We start from the raw sequence: 23,262 nt of genomic DNA on the forward strand, positions 1-23,262 counted from the left end.
AGGAAATTTAAGATCCCAAAATTCTCGGGAGTGCGCATAATATATAAGAACATACGCGATATTTAAAACGACACCTACTGTGATATTCGATAGACGAAACAAATTTCCATTTAGTTTCTTTAATAATCCCGATAAAAACGTGAAATTGCATAAACATGCACAGTCTGCTAGTTACATATAAATTCATCTCGCAAAATTACCATGTCGTTTTATGCTTTTTATTTTCTAAACTTTCTTTTGCCTGCCACATGATAAATATATAAATGATATTATAAAAATATCACAAAAACATTTTTATCGATCGATCAATGGTATTCAAAAGTTGCAAACGTTTATCGTTACCGATAACAGGTAACCGTGAATTTACAGCAGTAAATTAATTTCGTATCGATCGATTTCGAATTGGCTACGGTTATTTCACTCGAATTATTTTCCTATTTTATTGATTTAGAAGACGAATTTCTCACTTAGTTGCAATGGCTCTACCGATTTTCTATAGGAATATTCTACAGGAAACAGGAAGCTTCGCAAATCTCGTTTATTCTCCTTAAACGAGGAAAATTATTCGTTTATGCTAGTTTGATGTCGAAATGCCTCTATGGAACGATGACTATAACGAAGAAGTGGTAGACGATGACAACGGCAACAATGATGATGATGATGATGATGATGATGATGACGATGATGATGAGGATAATGATGATGGTGATGATGATGATAATGATGATGATGATCGTAACGATAATGATAATGATAATGACCGAGAGAAGTAATCATCATTTGCCGGCGGTGAATGTCGTTTGCCATGGAGGTTCGCAGACCACCATAAAATACTCGTTCTCGAGAACAGAGGGGATAGTTGCTTCTTTGAGTTCAAGAAGATTAGAGCACTTCTTTCATGCATGAATCGCACCCGAGAACTCCTCATCGAACGTGGAAACTTCGTCTGCTCGGATCAATTCAGTGATTGTATCAGAGTGCTGAAAGTGTTTACGCGGGAAACGATCGCGAAGGATCTGTCGGAAAACTAATTGTCGCACCCGTGACATTTGCTTCCGCGAATTCTAACTTATTCTGTGACTTGTGAACATTGCGTCATTCGTAAAGTTGCATCTGTACTGTTCGTAATTGAAAACGCAGGTAAGTGGTTGACACACGCGTCGCTAACCGGATTTCCATTACCCAGGATATTAGGTGCTAATGACTAATTTCCATGAGAAATCCGTTTGTATACTGTACGATGTCACGCGTGCTTTACGTGAATTATCGTGCAAATTTGGTCCGCCAGTTTTCATTCGTATTCGGCATTCGAATCGTGTATTACGTAGTAGCATTTCCGGTAACTATAGGACAAGCCGTTCTATAGCGTTCAGACGGTATAGAAGATTAATTTTTTCTTCATTGAAAATTAATTTTAACCGAGGAAGAAAAATTTCGTTAACAAAGATTGAATGATTTCGAGTAATGCGTCATGTGGTACGTGTTTCTCTTCCGAAAGCAGAGATGTTTGAAAGATTTCAAGGTCATGTATCTTGTTCCTTTTTTTTTTCTTGGATGAAGCTATACATTTTACTGTACACCGTTTGATACGTTTGTCATTTCCTACAAAAATGTATTCAGGTACCGAAAAATGGCTAGTTTAAGAAATATTGTAATGAAACTTCGCATATGAGGAACAAGGAGAAACGCAAAGTAGAATGCTTGTGTTTTCGCTTTCTTTATCTTGCGAAGTAGCTTCATATTTCTTGAGAAATAAAAAATGCATCGAATGGTCCATAAAAAATTAGCGAGTTTCCGTTAAAAAAATGAGCGTAATGGAACTTTGCAAATTTTTTCTCAAACTTTTTTTGGTACGAAGTTATAGTTACACTGTTTCTGTATGCCAGAAACACCTTGTATACAGTACGTTCTGTGTAACCGGGAACGTTCAAATATTCGGAAAAATACGAAAAGATATTCGGAACAAAAGCTGTATGGTATCGAGGCAGACACACTTAACCGGTGACATTGAAATATAACATTAAAATAAAATATTGACATTTGAGTATAATATTGAAATTAAAAAATAATATTGACAGTAAAATTTTTCATTCAAAAATCATCATTTTTGTTACATATTCTTATAGCTGACTTACAGACGTTTTCAAAACACTGGACACTCGTGTCGTTTGCATCACCCGTTAGCGAGATATGAATTTTAAAATTCGATGTGCCGCCGGCATTAACGTTACCGACGCACACCACGCGGCGCATAAAGACGTTTCTCGTAACGCTGCTACTGGCACGGTATTACCGAAACACAAGATTGCGATTTTCTAACGTGTCCAAAGTAGTCGATCAATTCTCAAACTCGGTTACTTTATGTAATTGCTCGTATCGAATTTCTCATATGTTGAGTTTAAAAGATTATTTGTTTCCAGAGTTTAATTGTTTATCTTGCAATGTTTCGAAAACATCTGGGTGTCGGCTACGAGAATACGTAGTAAAACATGGGGTATCCGTTTACGAATTTTAATGTCGCGTTTACACAACGTTTCAAGGTCGTTGCAAGATATGTGACCCTCGATCTTATATAAGTTTTGTCCGGAACATTTTTCGTACCACTAGTATTTTTCCAGATACTTGAGGATCTCCGATTAAACGGAACACAGTGTATTACCGTAGGTGGTGTGTGTTCTATGTAGCGTATTATTCGGTATCCGAATTGATACGCACTATGAATACATTTATATCATAAAACGCGTTGCCAGATTAGAATTCGAAGCGTGTACAGTTACATAATATTCGGATACAGCAGTATCTCTGTATTTTGTTGCTTTGTATAACAGAGGACGATTTAAGTACCTAGTCACTTATTCTTCCAAAAATGTGAATCATTTATTGTAGGTTGAAAATCAGACAATATAATTGTCATAAGACAAATCTTAAAAGTTATGGTATAAGAGTTAATATTTTTAATTAAAGAAATATTTAATACGAATAACCATTGCAAATGATAAAGGTTTGTTGGATAACCGGCAATAATTATCGATCGCGGGAATTTAATTTTAGTTACCGATAACCATTGTCGATAACCTGAATTGTATTTTGGTTACCGATAACCATTATCGATAACGAAAAATATTTTTCATTACCATCAAGCAGTACCCACGATAAAAATTTTGTTTAGTTACGTTCGATTATTGTCAATTGCTATTAATATTACCGATAATTAGTACATATTCATTGACAAAATAAAAAAGACATACATTTTAAAGCTTAAACATATTCTATTAAAAAAAAAATCACGATATGAAAATATACGAAACAAGGAATACGATAAAAGACATTGTAGTACAATATTTTTATTAAAACTTGTATTAATATACTAATTAGTAAGTAATGTTAATAACAACTGACAATAGTCAAATTTTGATCGTAGACACTGACTGGTGATAATTAAAAAACATTCAGATCATTTATATTGGTGACTAACAATCAAAATCAAATTTTCGTCATCAATAACGTTTACTGGTAGCCAAAAGAAATTCCATCATGAATTATCATTCATAATAATTATTCCTAATCAGAAAAATAAAAAATTAATATTTTTTGTTCATTTAATTGTTTTGTCGAGATTTGTCGATAACCGGCTTCCGTTCAAATAGAAATTGATTTTTGCTCAGACATTTCTCCAAAAAATATTTAAAATGGCTGTTATTTTGGATCTCTGTTGAAAATACGTGAACAAGAAGTTGTTCATACAATAATGTTTAATTGTACAATTGTTGAATACTGATAGATTCGAGGGAGCATAATATCATAGTATCAGATATTATTTTTAAATGGAATTATTTAACGTTAACAAATTAGGAGAGTAATATTAATATCCACAAATTAATACCAATAAATCTGAATTGTTTAATATAAAATACGAATAGATTATTAATAAAAAAGTTATAGGTGATTTTTTCGTATAAGTAGATAATTTTTTTTATATAAATAATGAAATAATTTGCAAAATACATCTTTAGTAGAAAATTGTCTTTACTTCACATCACACTAATATCAGGACACTTGTTTAGGTTCTACGATTTGGCAATTCTTAAAAATGGTTCGATCTGCGAAATAGATTTATTTTGTGTAATTATTTTGCATAATTAAGGGTAGCAAAAATCAACATCAATACACCAAGATTTAGATCAAATTTAACGTGTCAGGAAAACGAAAGAATGCCAAATTGCATTGCCACTGCATGACGCAGAGGTTTTGATAGAAGACAGCTTGCAATTTATTATGGAGAAAAGGATAAAAGCTTGGTGAAACTGCACAATTGTTAGTACTAGCCGTGGCAGATATTATTAAAAATATGTACAAAGATGACCGTATCGAATTTAAGAAACAATGGGGTACCTCTTTTTTCTTAAAAATTTGTTGTACAATTAAACGTTATTACTAATTGAACAATTGACTATCTAAGAAATTGTTTACGTATTTCCAAGCCAAAGTTGTATAGAATAACGATTGAATTACTCCATAAATTATACAATAATACAATTATGCAAAATAACTACAATTCGTAATTGCAATTAAAATGCAATTACAAAATACAATTGAATAATGTAATTAAAAGATATAAACACAAGACTGAGTCACTTATGAAATAAATAATAAATTGGGTTACTACAATTTAATATTATTTATATATATGTGCATGTAGTTGTTCAGAATGTCCACCTTGACAACATATTTCAAGGTCATTGAAATCAGCGAGGTATACCGTTCTCTGTATAATTATTTAATTAGTAACAGAGCTACGTATTTATTGTTCCAAATTATCTACTTAATTTCCTGAACACATATCAGGTAAAAGAATATTTTTTTTAACTTATATCCTGATTAATTCAAGCAATAAAGATTAAAATTTAAAACCAGTAGATCTGTCGATGAATTGTGTAAATTTTAATATACAATTTTAAAGAAATAATTAAATTGTATTATTTGTTGACTTTAGAAAAGAATGGCAAGTATTGCTCGCATATCATTACTTTTTCATTAATTTATATATTTTACTAACGTTCACGTGTTATTGATGTACTAATGCACTATATTAAAGCGTCCGAGTATTTATGAGCGTTAGTATATATGTAAGTACAGTAGCTCACAAAAGTATTTAAATGCTTGCAGAAACTTGTTACAAGTATACTTTTACGAATATATTTTGTGTGTTAACACGATTATTCCCAAATTGTAATATTTAACATTTGAAACTTGAATCTGAAAGTATATATTATATAGATGTTACAATATATCTACTACAAGCATATATGTATTTCTATATCAACAGACGACAGCATCCCTTATATTAATAAGTCACCATATTTAATGCCATCATCTTTAGCAATAACTATGTATGTTTAAGACCACTGCTGTATACTAACTTTCTACTATTAATAAGTGTATGCTTGCAGTAAATGTTTTGTAACTTCTATATACATTTCCAGATTCGTTTCAGATTTTACCAATGTGCAATAATTATCAGACTTAGAGATGGAAGGATGCATAGAATGCATCACATGCTGTGCAAAACAATATGTATGTGCTTATAAAAACATAAATTGGCATAAATTCCCCAATTCTCTAGTAATTATAGGTGGTATTCTGAATTCAAGATCGTCTCAAGGTCATAGTATAGCAGGTCATTCAATTCATCTTGATGTCAACTACTACTCAAAACATATGATGCCATTAAACGAAGTCCAGGTAATCTTAACTTTTCATTGGAAGACATTTTTTAGAAATTCTTGATACCCAAATGTGCCGACTAAAAACTACCTTTTGTTTCAAACATGTTCCTGGCTTACTATCGAAAATGCCCAAAAAATGGTGGTTCATCTTGCAGGGTACATAGCAGTTTAAATGAATTGAAAAAGGTGTGTGTGTGTGTATTAGTAACAAGTTTCAATTCATTTAATAATAATAAAAAGAAGTTGGTTACCTAATTTTAGTTTCATCCCAAATTTTATCAATTTTTTCAACTAACAAGAAACTTGAAAACAATTGGCAAACAACTTCTAGCAAAAAGCAACATTATGTACATACTACAACAGCTACTCGCATTGATCATAGCGCATTATTGATAATGATTGTGTAAAAAGAAAAAGAAGATATCGTTGAAACAATAGTTTCTTAAGATCGTTAATACGTGAGTGTCGATAAAACAACATAAAAACAGCACTACGCGGATTCAATGTTTATCGATAAACGATCATCCGATAAAGAATTATTAAAGTTATGAAAAACGAGGGAAAAGAAAAAGACAAAAAAAAATGGAGATAGCGAAGATAAGTATGTACAGTCGGTCACAAAAGTGTCCCTACATCCTTTAAAACAAACCAAACAGACCAAACGATTTTAGTCTTTTGAAGAAGTTAGAAGGATTAGCTCTTACTAGACGACGTGTAAAGAAAATTTGGAGAAAAATGCAATTGGTTGGAATTGCGAGGAGAATTTGCTCACTCACCAGTGATGGTTTCGACATCCTTGGTTATCGGTGGAGGAGGAGTAAGAGGGCCTGATATTCTGTTCCTTGGTGACCGAAGAGCCTGTAGGGCGGCCCTTGCTGTAGGCGAGACTTTCGATCGAATCGAAGTCTCGGGCCCCTTGGGAGCCGCATCCTCCACGGCGGCCAGCTTGGACGCTGTGGCGACGAATGGTATCGCCTCACCTTCCTTCACGAACAACCACACATGCGAAGAAACAAAATAAATAACAAATAATTACGTCGCTTATTTTCGATAACATTCAACAAACAGCGAATAATTTGAAATTCTTTAAGAACGGTGACAGACAGGTCGATTAAGACCCACTGTCCACGAAAGCGTCGTATCAAAGAAGCGTAGACATAACCTTATTAAGTCCACACTATCGGACAATTTTCCACAGATACGTGTCGCAGCCAATTAAAATCTGTCTTTCATGGAAAATCCGCAGAAAAATAGATTCTGATTGGCTGCGCCACGCGTCTATGGAAAATTGTCTGATAGTGTGGACTTTGCTTCAAACGTGACGATACGCCGGTGTTCAAACTACGAAGTGTACATACATTTTGTAACATTAAGAAAATGTCAGGCAATGAGAAAGACGCTTTCATCCTGAATCACTAGAACTGTCGTTTCACTAGAAGCTTCAACGCACGTTTAGCTACTGACTGACTGAATGTTAAAGCCAGGCTTGACGAAAACCCTGTTGTTTCGTGCATATTGTTTTACAACATAATATATACAGGTATATACAGGCCCTGAATAGGAGGCAGGAGGTTTCGTCTCCTAAAGCGAAGTTTAATCATAAATAGAATTGTTTATGGATAAATAGTGTATACCCATTTATAAAGTATTATAAAAACTATAAAATATTCATTGGATTATTTTCTGCACGTGTTACTCTGTTGAGATCGTTGACTACTCGACATCAGCGCCCTGTGTTTGGTGGACAATACAAGAAACTTTCTGTCCTCAAATCTGAAACTAACCTAACCCCACCACGGAAGTTACAGGACCTATTTATACCATAGGGTTTTACAATAACCACTGCATGAAAGCGTATTTACTGTCTACCTACATCAACGTGTCTAATATACTTTTATGAAACAATGCTTTACGGTCAGTGGATTTAAGGTGGTAGATTTTCAGGGAGCGAGGAATTTTATTTAATTCCTTTGTACAAAGATCAACTAGCTCAATCAACGGTCGACTAAGTGATCCATTGACAAGGAGTGTCAGGTATAGAACCCTCACAAGTCAGAAAATCTATAAAGTTGTATTCAGTGGTCGATTCAACACAGATAAGTTTTATTAACCCACGCAACTACATTATTGTGTTCAGAGAGATCGAACTGATTCAGAAATGAACCGATGGTATGAACGTGTTTCTCGATTTACCATCAGTCAACCCGTGATTTTTCGAGTGTTGTTACGGTGCACAGTGGACCAAACAGCGATTCTACTTAATAAAAGATCATTTTTTATCATTTTTTATGAACTAATTCTCAATTTTCTTACATTTCTAAAGTCCAATAGATCTTCAGATGAAATACCATTTATCTATGAGAAAGATACCATTGAACTAAAGAGTAAGTAATAAGAAGCAATCATAGTGTCTCTTTTTTATTGACCCTATAATTAACTTACAATTGGTTTCTTTAAATACTCAGTAAATTATTGTATAATTTTTATCAATTAGCACGTAGACCTGGGTTTGCGTCTGTTCCTAGCAACACTGACTTATTGTGCCGTAATCAGGTCCTCTGGATGGATGTGCTTTCCCCAACCTTCGAGCTAAATTCAATATGTACAGGTTTCTGGCTAAGCTATTGCATTGCTTTCGAGTTGGCTTTTATATTTCTTTGCAAGACATTCTGTTTCCTCTTCGACTGTTTTAATACCTGAACCTATCCTAAGGTCATCGTTACGAACATACCCCGGGCCATTCGCAAATGCGCTAAGTATTATCGAACACGTTGAACTCATACTGTGAATACCCATAATCAAAATCATAGGATAGTAATTTGGCCGATGCAAGATCGAACCGAGAGTGGACCAATATTCTTTCCAGGAATCGTTTCCAGACTGGCATCAGACTGAGGTCGGATCGTTACTCATAATGGGAATATCTACAGTCAAACTCGAAATGGGGTAACAGTTTGACCCAACCGACAACGAATATTTAATATTTAATATCGTTAAAAGTAACAGAGATATCACTTTGTAACAGAGTTAGTTCGAAGACTACACGAGTGTTAGCTACAACACTGAATGTACCACACGACTCATGTACAAGTGTATTTCTACAACGCAGGCCATGCATAGCAGTGTCGGTCCAACAGTCGTGTAGCCTATATATTTGAGAATGTACTATTAAATTTTGGAGGAGAAATTTCAAGTGCTGTGTCATCAGAATGCACAACCACTTATGTACATGCAAAACCCCTAGCGGTGAATGATCATTTCGGGTCCCTGACCGTAACGAGTTTGTTGCTTACCTATTTCTATCTCTTGTACTATCCTGTTACGAAACCCTAGAGCCGGAACTGTTACTCGATGCATTTAATCTTCACAAGTTTAGTGAACTTATTTGATATAAAACTTTAACACGTTGAATGTCACGTGGATCACCGGTGACCCACGCGCCAAGATTAGTGGAAATACATAATTTAAACAAATGTCAATAGTTATAAATTTTGTATTATTGCCATAGTTACTACAATGGTGTGACGAAATTAATGCAGTATAAAACATATAAAAATAGTTTTATTTATACATGAAATATAGATCTATCATGTGCGCCCCCCATCAATGGCTGACGAACATGGAAAACCCCGCTTTTTCCGTGTTTTACCTTAATGAACAATAACTCTAAGCAACGTTTCCACTTGAAAGATCTTTGATGGCAATTAAGAGCCTTGAAAGTAAAGTAACAGATGCTAAATCTTGTGACAGTCGTTTAGAATTATTGCGGGTCTGAATAAGTATGATCGAGGGATGGATTATGGTTTGTGGTAGGTCTCGGGACGAAGCAACATGGAACAATTATTTAGCAACGCGAAGAAACAATGTGAGATAATTGATATTCGCAAAAAATAAGTGAATCGAGCGAAACTGCACTACAGCGCGATGGGGGTCACTAGTGACCCCAGTGAGATAAATTCATTAATGATGATTATACACCGTAACATATCTCTCGCAGGTAATATTTCAACATTATATGTATCGCATAATAAAAAATTTATCGTGGCGCCACAGCCAAGCCTTGTAAAACTGGCGTGACATTCAACGTGTTAAACGCGTCTTCCACCAAAACGTATTTTTATCACCTGACGTAGGTAAAATCTCAAGATCTACATGGCCCTGGTCGCTCTAAAATCTTTACTGGATACTGCACATACTACTAGCTCTCGTCGGCACAATGGCGCGTTTGGTGAGAGAATGTGACGAAAGCTAATTTTCGACTTGACAGGCAATGAAAACGTAAGCAGAGGGAAATCTTCTTACATACGCGCCGATGATTATGAAAATTGTGTAAGTCTACAACTTAAATAGAAGTTAAATTTTTATTTTTTTTCATGTTACAATCTACGTTACAATAATATGCAAAAATTTCTGCATGAGAAGCAATTAACTTAAGTCACTTTCATAGTCACTGATACGTATGTCTATTACGCCGAAACTTTTGTCTCTAAAAGAATTACAGACTGCTCAATAAATGGTTAAATCTCAACAATATTTCCGATCCACTTTGGAAGCATTATTTTTCTTTTGTATTTGCCGCATCAAGGATTGTATCATATCTCTGTCATAATCAGCAATATGGCATGTTCCAAGATGAACAGAATGAGACCTACACGAACCTTCTTTCTCATTTGTAATATTTCCTGTAACCTTTTTAGAAAAACCACTTTTCAGGAAAGTTTTATCTTTACTTCTTCCTAAAAAAAAAATGTTCCACATTGTGCTGCATTAAGAACTGTATTCTCGAATAGCCAAAGGTGTATGTGCACTACCGAATGAAGTAAAAATCATTTGCTCCCAGCTGATCCTTTTTGTGGTCAGTGTCGAAGACTATCGTAAATGGTAAAGTAATGGTAATTACGCAACAAACTGTTCGCTGACATGCATGGAAATTTCAAAACGACACATGACAATAATAAATCAATTGTTCTGTACATACGACAGAAATTCCCACTGTTAGACCTTCACACCTCTTCGGACAATCTTGGTAAAAAACACTTCAGAATTGCTGATACCTTTTATTTTAATGACTAACCAGTTATTGACAATTCAAACGTTAACTACTTAATGAGATAAGTCCTGTTGCGTAGTTGTCGAAACATAGCTATAAAATCACTTTTGTAATCTTTTGTACAATAGTCAATAGGGTATCGTGCATCCTAGTTACATCTATCTGCTGTAATACCGGGCACTCGCGCCTTTTTCGGTACTTGCGGTGAGCTGGTACCTACATACGTCTGATTATTCACTTTAATATTCGGACACATTTGAAGGTAATTCTTAGGTAAACCTCAAAATTCAAGATTAAACCTCAAATTTCAAATTTCGAGCAGAATCAATTTGGAGCGCAAGAGACCATCGTGTAAAATCTGAAATCGATTTATCACATAGTTATCGAGAAATTGTTAATAAAAGTCGAAGCGCTGTCATCACACAGTGATGGAAAAGAAAGGATTTTAGTTTTACTTTTCCTTCGAAAATGGAAAAGCTATATCCAAGAATCGTACCAAAATTGGCAGAAAATTGTATCCAAGTGTGAATTTTTCTATTTCTGTAGAACTGTCCAGATGTTTTTTACTTGAATACTAATGAAAACCACAGATTCACGTGGAAATCTTCCAGAAGCTAAGCGATGCAGCCGATGTGGCAACGTCTCACAATGTGTACGTTTAGACGTTTGAATAACGAGTGACGATTGATTGAGATACAGCAATTTCTTTAGTTAAAGCTAATTCTGTGAAAAAGTACTTCGTTATAAAAGATACAATGTATAATTGTCTCAAATTCATATTAAATCTGAACCGTGTTAGCTACCCGAAATTTGGAGATAAGACATTAAATAATATAATACTAATTTCCATTTATTTATTACTGTTAAATAGTTTTCTCAAGTTTAACGAATTTTCTTTTATAATTATTAATTCTCCAATCTTTTTTTGGCAATTCTAACTCGACATTTTTCATTCTTGTATTTTTTTTCATAATGACAATTCCATTCAGACATCCGCGGCGACGTTGCCAAGCCTGCTGTTTCAATTGACTACGCTAGTCAATTTAACATTCTATTTTCGTACAGCAATTATTTATATCAACATTTAACTTCTTGAAATAAATATAAATGATGTCCATATTATTTCCATATTATTATTATTATTATTAGTAGTAGTAGTAGTAGTAATAGTAGTAATAGTAGTAGTAGTAGTAGTAGTAGTAGTAGTAGTGTAGTAGTTGTAGTAGTTGTAGTAGTAGTAGTTTCTACTCGGATTTTTCTTTTTCACAAATTTCATTTTTTTTTATATTTGTTTCAAATCAATTTATGTATAAGTATAAGTAATAGTGTCAGTACTGTATATATGTAGTATAAATAATAATGTAACCGATCTATATACAGAGTGGTGTAAAAATCAGTAACCACGATTTTTCTCAGCTACTTCCGATAATCGTACGAAAAAATGTTTCGAACAAAAATGAATCAGCTTCCAACCGACTACAAATTACCAAATTATCAAAAATTTTTTTAAATTCAGCTCGATGAAAAGACAAAATCACGTCCATTGTTCTTTTTTTTTAAATCTTCAGATTTTTAATTTAAAAACTTTTTAATTTAAGTTTCAGCTCGATGAAAAGACAAAGTCACGTCCATTGTTCCAAATGGAACAATACATTTTTTTAATGCATCATTCGATGGATTTTTGAATTCTCTGCGAAAAGGTGTGAAGGTACTCGGATCGAAAAATAATTAGTTTGAAAAATATTTTAACTTCAACCTTGTGAAGCTTGTCGTATGAAACACGAGGACAGATAGCGTAATACTTCGTTATTTTTATATTTCTCCTCGCAAAGTAAAATTTCGTTTTGAACATATGATAAACATATATGATGAACATATACACATGCACGGGAAGAATATAAATGTGTGTACGTATGTGAGTATGTTGTGCTCCAGTTTTTGTGGGAGGAGAGTCGCTTCGCAACTACGCGGTCAGTAGGTGTCCCCCACGTTGATCGGGGGAACACTGTACCAAGTCTAAAAATGATATGCAATTTAGCAGGAAAAAATGTCAGAAAAATTAGAAGAACAGAAATGATTAAAACATACGAATGTAATAGCTGTGATACATATTTGTAAGAAATTTTACTAAGATTCAATTTTACTAATTTTTATTAAGAATATTGTAAATTATATATTTGTAAGAAATTCTAATTTTTCATGTAGAATTTAGTTAGACGTGAGTCGTTCGATTATTCGAAAAATTCGATTATCCGATCATCGCGAACGCAATTAGTTCGGACAATCGTGTTCTATCGCATTTCGAATCGTCATATTTCGAAACACAGGTGGTAAAAGGGCGCAAACTTGTTTCGTCACACTATTTCGCGAAACGCGTCACTGTGGTATCGGTAAGAAAATTATATTTTTTTTATGTTAATACTAAATCGTCCTTTTGGCTTTTAAATTACCAAAAAAAGAAAAAAAAAAGGAAAAGAAAAGAAATTAGGAAATTTGCAATTTAAGCAGCCGCGGTTTTGCCGATTTTCGACATGAATTATTCATTTTGGTACGGGCGATGACGATAAATATACTGGTTAAGAAATTTCTTGATTTTTTTCTTTTAGTTCTCCTCGCCAGCCCCAATCATTAACTGACCAACCAACCGGCGAGATAAGATTTTTAAACGCGCGTTTATTGCAAGATGAAAACAAGAAACAATCAATTAAAACACTTTACAAAATTGCTATGTTCGACGAACAGGTGATTAAATAAACTAAAAAAGAAATATCGTTACGTTAGACGTACAATGCGTCATTTAAAATGAAATTCACGACAATTATGAAATATTTCAGAATTCACAGAAGCATACTGTCTTTTAATAATAACGTCTAACGTCTAAAACGACAGAATCTTATTTCCTAACTGTACTCAATAAATGCAGTGTTTTATCAAATATCTACTTAAATGCGAAATATTTATTTGATTTTTGTATTCGGTTGACCTTGAATTCTATCATACCATAAATCACCATTTGATACAACTGATGCGATATAATACGAAGAAATTAATATACAATATAATATAAAAGATATATTAACATAACACAATATAGAAATCTATTCAGACTATAACAGACTATAACAATCTAACAGAAGTTTCAACTTCTATTTCTCTCATAAATCTACGCCTCGCGAGACAAATACTGGGAACTAGTGACGTGAATATGTTTATTAGTTCATAAAAAAAACACATTAGAATAGTAGGATAACGATTTTATATAGCGTTATATGGTAATATCGTTATACAGGGTGACTCAGCTGGATGGAATCACCTAATATCTGCTTCACGTATTGCTGCATGAAAAAACTTTTCAGGGCGAAATTAGGCTATTTCAAGGGGCACGTGTAACGGTGAAAAGAATTCTTCACGTTCGTTTCTTTTCTAGGAGACTTCAAGGTCATCGGTGTTTTTCTTTTAAATAGAACTGTACATTTTATTACACCAATCTATGTGATTTTTTATTTTCTATAGCAGAGCTTCTCAAATTATGGGTTCAGGCCCCATATGAGGTTGCGTAACAGAATTATGGGGCCGTGGAAATTTCTGCAACCGTCACATACCAATGAAATGAAAAGATATCGATCATCTTAAATTCATCAATCGAAGACTCACAAAGTTGTTTAATCGACACAGGTATGAGACTGCAGCTTTTTAAAAAATCGTTTAAACGGACCTTCGCTTGGAATTAGCACAGAAGCTCCAACAATTTCTAAAATTATTATACTAATAATACTACAATGATAAAAAATCCTAAACACACTCATAACATTTTATACTACGTATCTGTTGCAAAACAAAGTCTTCGTCATTGAGAACTGTACAACCGAAATGTCAATTACCTCTGAGAAACGTTGAAGATGCTCTGTTGTGTAGGATCTTTACTATAATTAATTTATTTGCGATAAATGGATTAAACAGGTGTTGGTCAAACAGGAAACGATGGTTGTTTAACGTGAACTATATACAATAAAGTACTATAATTTAGACAACTAAATAGTTAATTTGCAACTCTCGTCACCACTGATCCAACGCTTTCTTTTACGCGGACCACACTCTCTCGACAACGCTAGTAACACTATCTTCCTCACTTCTCGATTCTCACTCTTTCACTTCTCGACTAACTCTCTCACTGTTAATTCGTCTTTCTCCCTTAGCATCCCTTTGTTTTTGGTCTTAGCTCCACCACGCACGTGTTCCGCAAGCACTCGTGGCCAGGGTCACGACCTATCGGCACTTCGCCTTTCTCGCGACATTGTTTATAGTTCGCCCGATATCTCTTAGGTTATACCTAACCTAAGGTATATTCGTCCACGACTACGGTTGTATCAAGTATCCAGACAAAATTTGATTCTTTATGCGAAAGTAAATAAACATATTTATCTCGATACGCAAATTTAATTTTGTCCTGCTAAATAGTAGGAAATAATACAATTATAAATATAACAAGGAATTGTTTAAAATTAAACTTCTTTGATTTATTATCGATTAATGATTTATTTGTATATTTATTTTATACACTCTTTTACGCATACAAATTGGGTTGGGTAAAATTTTTCGGGGCCTGACGAGTGGGAGAAATTTAAACAAAACAATATATATATAAACAAAATATAAGATATAAGATATAAACAAAAATAAGAGATTCTATTTAAAAAGCAGGCGCATAAACCATTTTTACGCTTTTTGCATCTTGCAAGTATTTTCCTTCAAACAATTTGTGTTATCGTTAAATAAAAAATGAAGATCTCTTGCATCAAATGCAGAGTACGAAACACAAGAACTCGAAAGATAAACACAGGAGTATCTTGCCCTATCTTTCACACGCCAAGTTGTACAAAATTAAGTATCTTCGGGCAAAAGTAAATACCATCTAAAAAATACCGATGACCATGAAATCTCTTAAAAAAAAAAAAAAAAAAAAAAAACCTGAGAAAAAGTCCAACTCTTACACGTGACGCCTGAAGTAGCGTAACTTTGTACTGAGAAGTTCTTCCTACAACAATAAATAAAGCAAGCATTTAGGTGATCCCATTCAGCTAAGCCATCCTCTACGTAAATAAACAAAATAAAAATCTAAAGAACAAAGGTGTAATATTTTTCTTTGTCCAAGAGTCTATAAATTTACATATAAATTCTTACGATTAAGGTGTCGATTACAAGCTGACAATATATAAATCAATGTTTAAGTAAGATTATTTCTGAAAAGCGATTCCGCTAACAGGGCAACTAGTTTTATTAACAGTCGCACATCAGTTGCAATATACGTAATCAATTGCAATAATGACCAATCATCGAAATCAGTCTCGGCAAATTATCGCGTTCCCATCCGCTATGAAGCTTTCACGAATGAAAATTTATTTCGTTTAGTACGAACGTTGATAAACAGATTTGATAAAAATTTCTTCTTCTGGTCTCCTTATTTTCTACCATATCGCATTTTTTTTTTATCTTTGTCAATAGAAATAATTTTTACTGTAACGTGTATTCATGTTACATTTGTATTTACTATTTTAATTTTATAGAGCATTTTTATATATTTCAACAAAAATTGTGCAAGTTCGATTATCGTGGAATTACGTTGGAAATTCTTCTTAGAAATTTCGCGCCAACGAAGTAAAAACAGAAGATTAATAAAACACGTACAATAAAATACAGTCGAACATCCAGTAGCCGAGGATCTATTATCCGAATATTCTACTGTCGAAACGTTCAATTAGCAGAACAAATCTTTCGCTTTTGCCCATCGCTACGATGTGTCCTTTCTGTAATTTCATATTATTTTCCTATTACCTTAATACGAAGGTAATATTGCACGCGCTAATATCTCGCGTCTAATGACATCAAAGAGGAAACGTGTCGTAACGAGCGACGAAAGGAAAGAAAAGATGCTTGAACGGTTAGAAAAAGAAATGGAAGTGTTGCAAGAGTTGCAAAACCTACAACGTCCGAAGATCTGTAATTAATAACGCGAAAGACAGAAACGTGTAATTGAAAATTACTCATGTGTTTCAAGTAGTAAGATAACTCTAATGCGTTTGAAAAATAAATTTGGCAATGACAATAAACCAGCAATAAAGAACTGTCAGTATCTTGATATGTCTTGTGCGATAAAGTTTTGAAATTTGGATGGATATCAATCATCAAGGTCTTAAATCTTCGTACTGAAGAAAGGGAAGGTCACGGTGAAAACAATGATAAAAACCTAAAATGATTGTTGAGATGTTTATGGCATCAGATGGTTTGAAGCACAAAGAGAATAAATATGAGTCAACCTATAGTTCAGTGTATAATTGTAAAATTTGATTTAGCAGTAAAGGAGATGCAGAGTCCATAAATAATTTTGTGTCCTGTTCTCTGTAATTGTTCTTCTATTATTGGTTTCGAAATATAAAGTAATAATTGTAAAAAGAGACGCTTAAATTAATTGCAATTAATTGCACAGGTTCCATTGCACCACGTAAATAATGAAATCTATTTCTTTTTTTCTTTTTTCCTTTTAAATAGGTGGAAAGATTAAAAAGAAGTTTGAAAGAACTCACGATATCTTCAAGTTAATTACAAAGTATAGTTAAACGATAAAAATGGTATCATTTGCAAGTTTCTAAGATATTGGCGCTATTTCTCGTGACACTGATACTCACGAAGTAAACACTAGCAACTGCAAGCTAAAACCAAGCAAGGACGAAACGTTACTGGAATGTACAAAAGAACGAATTCAAGCTATTAATATACATACAGAAAAGTGTATACGCGCTGTATCCAGTGAACTGTATTCAGTCACTAAGTTCACGTGTCTCGTGTTTCCATTAAGGGAAACCTACTACCATTTGTACGAAACATACAAGATATTTTAATATTCTTAATACGTAGAATGTTACGGAAATTTTATATATTAATATATATAATATATATATAATATATATATATATATTATATATCAATTTTATATATATATAAAATTAATAACGTTATATATATATATATATATAATATAAAATTTCCGTAACATTCTATATCATATAATCTATATTCTATATATATCATTCCGTATATATATATATATATATATATATATATATATTTGTCCTGGGAGTCGCAATGGATTGAAACACGCCAGACATCCGAAATAACATTTAGATATTTCAAGGATTTTTTTGGAAAAGTCATTGAGTGAGAATTAAATTTTATTTAAATGTAAGCAAGTTATCAGTAAAACTGAAAGAAATTTCTCAAAATGTTGAATGACTACAAAATATTAACCTTTAATTGTTTTGTTTACGAATAACCATTATGGATAATTACAAGGTTTCTTGCCTGTCAGTAACTGTTATTGATAAAGGAAATTTAATTTTGGTCATCAGTAACCGATACAAAGGAAGGGAATTTTTTTTTTTTTTTTTTGGTTACCAGCAACCATTATTGATGAAAAAAATTTTGTTTTGGTTACAGATAACCATTATCCATGGCAAAAACTTGTTTTGATTACATTCGACTATTATCAATCGTTATTAATATCACTGATAAAATTAGTATTCATTGACGACATAAAGCAACTTAATTATCAAATTTATTTATTAATTATGAAAAGATTGTAGTACAATATTTTTATTTACACTTGTATTAACGTTGTACTACAATATACCTTTTTTGTTTCATATACTTTCATACCCTTTTTTGCTCAATAAAATGTATAGCTCTCATAATTAATATTATTAATATTTTTATTTTATTTTTTATGTTGTCAATGAATATGTACTAATTATTATCAGTAATGTTAACAACAATAAACGATAGTAGAATGTAACTGGAAAAAATTGCTGCCGTGGATAATGGTTATCGGTAACAAAAATAAAATTTAGATCATCGAGAATGGTAACTGGTAACCAAAATTAAATTTTGTCGATAATGGTTATTTGTAACCAAAATAAAATTCCCCTCATCGATAATAATTGGCGACAATGAAAAAAACGTCAATTACTTATAATGGTAATTTGTAAAGAAAATAAAATTTGTGTCGTCGATAATTTGTTACTGGTAAGCAAAAAACATTCCGATCATTTATATTGGCATTTGGTAACCAAAATTAAATTTCCGTCATCAATAATGATTACCGGTTATCAAAAAAATTTTAACCATTTATAATGGTTATTCGTGATCAAAATTTTGTTAATTAATTTTAATTAATTCTTATACCACAATTTTTAAAAATTTGTCTCGCAGCAATTATGATTTTTGAAATATCATAACATCTAATTTTTGTGAAATATTGTACTGAATTTGCGCATCTTTTTTCTGGCGATGTTATCGAAGTCATTCATATCGTTGTAAATTTTTTAATCTGTAAAATTTACGAAAAATTGAATAGAACTTGTATCACCGGAGACCACCGGCGTGTTAAATACAAAGAATTGGAAAATTTTCTGGAATTATGTTTCATTACATTCATTTCAAGTATCATTTCAAATGATTTTCAGAATTACAACTACTGTATCATCAGTTATATATCCGACAGATGTTCATATATACATACATATTAATATTTCGGTAATCTTATCTATTTTGAGAAGATTCTATTGATTAAATCCAATTACTTTGCAGAAACTAAATTCACATATATTAAATAACCATAATTGAATTTATAAATATACTATAAATCGTCTATCATTTTTATAAATAAGCTTTATTGTTCCTTTCTTATATTAGAATGAGATATTCATCAATCAAGATATTTGAAAGTGTTACTAATTTATCACCATATAAAATATTGAGGAAAATTTTTATTTGATTTTATCGTCGATACGTTATCACACTGCGATAAGAACGAAATAAGCAAATACGAACTTTCTCCTGGCATCGTGTTAAATAGCACGTAACACAATATGTACATCTAATATACATATATTCTATCCCAATCTTTCAAGTATTTATCAAGAAAAGTAGATTAACATGCAGTTACGACGCCTGGTCAAGAAAAGTATCTTAAAAGCACAACTAAAGTGCAAGTGAAATTTGATACGTTACATTATATCTTATTTATATTGTTATTTCTGCATTTGAATATATGCAATTTGAATATAAGCAAATCGTCAGCATTATACAATGTTCGAGACGTTTGAAAAATCGTTACTACATATAATGAATCAATGTATTATTATTGTTATCCATATGATGATTTGACAAAAACGTTTCCACGTCTGTCGATATCAAATTACACATATTTTACCGCGAAATATATTTTACCGACGTTTACAGCATTATAAATTGACAAACTTCAGCCTGTCAATTCGCTTGTGTCATAGAACAAACGAAAGATAGATATGAAAATGCCTATGAAAATTGGAAGGCTGAAGACAGTCACTGAAACAAAGTGTATGAGAAACGAATATAAAAATGAAAGTGACAGGAGAAACGATTCTGCAATTATTTTGAATAGTTTGTACTGCTGCAGGTACCATATGTAGCTGGTTTTTGCAGCTGTTTCTTTTATACAAGTGAGATCACTAAAGAAGACCAGTTTAAAACTTCTATGTAGCCTTTTTCTATTAGACTCATTACGATTATATATTTACAGTTAATCTACATCCATTTAAACAAATCTTAAAATTAGACACCAGCAGTGCTTATGTCATAGAATAAATAAAATGTGATACCTACTCATGCCTATGAAAATTGAAAAAGTATACGAGGAATAAATATAAAAATGAATGTAGCTGATGTTTGCAGCTGTCTGCAGCTGTTTCTCTTATAGAAAAGACACTACCAAACATCTGTTTAATACTTCCTCTATATGAACTTTACAAATTTTATCTCAATTATATTTACAATTGATCCATATCCATTTTAACAAATCCTAAAGAAACGACATCAGTGCTTCAACACACTGAATAGAATTAAGAATTTGCTTATGCCATAGAATAATAAATCTCCCATAAAATAATAATACATGAAATACCAATAAAAATTGAAAGATCAAAAAAGAAAAAAAAAAAGAAATTGAAACAAAGCGTATGAGAAATGTCAGGAAAAAACTCCTCTAATTGCTTTGAGCAGCATCTATTACTATAGATACCGGATGTAGCTGGTGTTCGCAACCGTGTCATTTATACAAATGACATCACTAAAGAGGATCCGTTGCAAACTTTACAAATTTTATTCCGATTATATTTGCAATTGATCTGTATTCGTTTGAACTTCGTTTATATTATTATGAATTATTATATTAAATATTGTTATACTAAATTTAATAACATTAATTTTAAATCGTAAAGAAAAACACCAATGATTGTTCAACCATACAATATAAAAAATTGTGTAAAACTCATTTATTAAAACGTTATTTTTAACGTACATTGATTTTCTCATAATTTCTTTGAAATTCCGACGATTTTTATATTTATGTATTATTATTCATATATTTATATCTATTATCTATACAACGATTCATTTTTCAGGGAGACCAGTTTTACTTAAAATATTTATCTTCAAAGCTAGTAATAAAATGGCTAGAAGAATTTTTTTTAGAAAGAAACGTGTTTTATTTTTAGAGGTTATTGTCACACTACAAATATCTTAATATGTTTAATTTAGCAGGAGTAAGAGGCATTTGTCGTATTTCACGCTGCGTCGTTTCGTGTAAAATTAATTTATATTATTTTCAGGCATGAATAAAAACTTACAAGAGTAGATTCGCCGATTGATCGTGAAAGGTTATTTGCCTTCGATCCCAAACTACGCTGAAAGGCTCCATCGTAAGTCAATTCAGCGTTATCCTTTTCGCAAGCGGAATTTTGAGGTATTAAAATACGTCTGGCGGAATTTCGCCTTGCTTCCGCGAATGCAATCCCTCTAAGCAACATTTGTTTGAAAACAATTGTGAACTATCACCTCCAAGAATACTTTTCTCGGCACGTACGCCTGACTCCCGACATAAAAATCAGTGTTTGCAGTTTCTCCAGATATGCTTATCGTTATACCGAGAGAAAATTCTCTTAATGCCGAATAACGATAACGACGAATTAAAAATATACAAAAAATCCTTCAGACAGGAAGTAAAGCCTTCTTCATTTCAAATTATTCAAAAGTATGAATTAATAAGTACGAATTCCGTATATGTAAATATGGTATTAAAAAGGATTTTACGTTCAACACGTAATTACAGGCTTAAAAATTATTCTTTCGATAATCGTGAATATTTTTGTAAAAACAATTTCGACTTTAACACAAAGTTATAAATCGAAATAAATTTCCAAGGACTCCTAAACTTTCACTCAAATCTCACTTGAAACTGAATATTTATCTTAAAGGAGTGTCACAGAATAAAACGAACACAGATATCGGAAACGTTTTGGACGAATAACTCGTCAACTTCTAAATAACTTCTGAACACCTCAATCCTCACATAAGAGAATGCCTTTTTCCTCCGCTCTCGTTATCACTTGCCCCGAGCCGATAACAACTGTACAATCATATCCAAAAGTCTGTCAATTTTTTAACACCTATCCGTAAAACAATGATTATATTGACTTTCCTTATAATTTACTAAAATTAGGAATTCGCGGATAACATTCAAAGAATAATTAAGGTTAAACCTTCGTAAAAAGGGTGTGGAGTTGAAGTAAGATTCAAACAATGTATTAAACACTTCAGAATAAAAGTTTTAAAAATATATTTAGAGAATATATCAGAAATAAAAAAAAGAAATAATACATAAAAAGATTATATAATAATTTTATATAGCAGAATCAGAAATAAAGTTATGATATGTTAAGGAGCATATGTATAAGTGATGAACTATAACAAAATAAAAATCAGTGAAATAACATAAGACAATCTTATAACATTAATGTAAATTAGTCTAAAATGAAATTATAAACTCTTCGTAGTGTTATCAACATGAATACAAGATGAAATATATATAAATAATAATTTCAAATCACGAACTAACATAACTCGGTTTATTTTTCTTTCAGAGACTGTACTATCCTAATACTAAGACAATTATCTCTATTCAGATTAAAATAACCGTTGTCTGATATGGCATAACAGTTGAGCTAATTTATTGGTGGCTAATAGTACACTTAACTGTTGGGGAACTGTAATTTGCTACAATATAAATCGGATTAGGACTTCTTAATTTAGCAGAAGGTAAGAAACATTTCTATAATTATAATTGATTTTTTTAATTATTCATGAAATTAATTATATACTAATTAATATATTATAGCAATGCAATAAAGAATTTTAATATATAAATGATTAATATCCAACCAAAACAAATTTTAGTAATGATAATTCAGAAAAATAAGGTGTCTCAGCGTTAAAATTATATGTTAACTAAAACAACATTTAATGAAACCAAATCATTTAAATACTCAAAATTTACCTCATAACTTTACTTAATGGTTTAAGGTTACATAATCAATTTGTAAGTTTAGTTCATTTAGG

General features: G+C 32.0%; 2 protein-coding genes across 2 annotated transcripts in view; one reads left to right on the forward strand and one right to left on the reverse strand.

Annotated features, from left to right (window-relative positions):
- The window catches only part of LOC117235988 (trafficking kinesin-binding protein milt), a 101,642-nt gene extending 79,953 nt beyond the window's left edge, over window positions 1–21,689 (reverse strand). The window contains exons 1-2 of the mRNA XM_033498552.1: window positions 21,495–21,689; window positions 6,503–6,710 (exon numbers count right to left, since the gene is read on the reverse strand). Of these exons, the coding sequence (XP_033354443.1) occupies window positions 6,503–6,710; window positions 21,495–21,674 (388 nt within the window). The 5' untranslated portion in view covers window positions 21,675–21,689. The remainder of the gene's footprint in view (window positions 1–6,502; window positions 6,711–21,494) is intronic.
- Window positions 252–22,956, forward strand: LOC117235989 (calsequestrin-1-like). Its single transcript, XM_033498557.1, has 2 exons — window positions 252–1,140; window positions 22,788–22,956. Exon 1 carries the CDS (start codon window positions 591–593, stop codon window positions 771–773), a length of 183 nt encoding a protein of 60 aa, XP_033354448.1. The 5' UTR covers window positions 252–590; the 3' UTR covers window positions 774–1,140; window positions 22,788–22,956.
- Window positions 22,957–23,262: the final 306 nt, after the last annotated feature.

Source organism: Bombus vosnesenskii, unplaced genomic scaffold, assembly GCF_011952255.1.
Source record: "Bombus vosnesenskii isolate JDL3184/JDL3185 unplaced genomic scaffold, Bvos_JDL3184-5_v1.1 scf7180000013336, whole genome shotgun sequence".
NCBI classification, from domain to species: Eukaryota; Metazoa; Arthropoda; class Insecta; order Hymenoptera; family Apidae; genus Bombus; species Bombus vosnesenskii.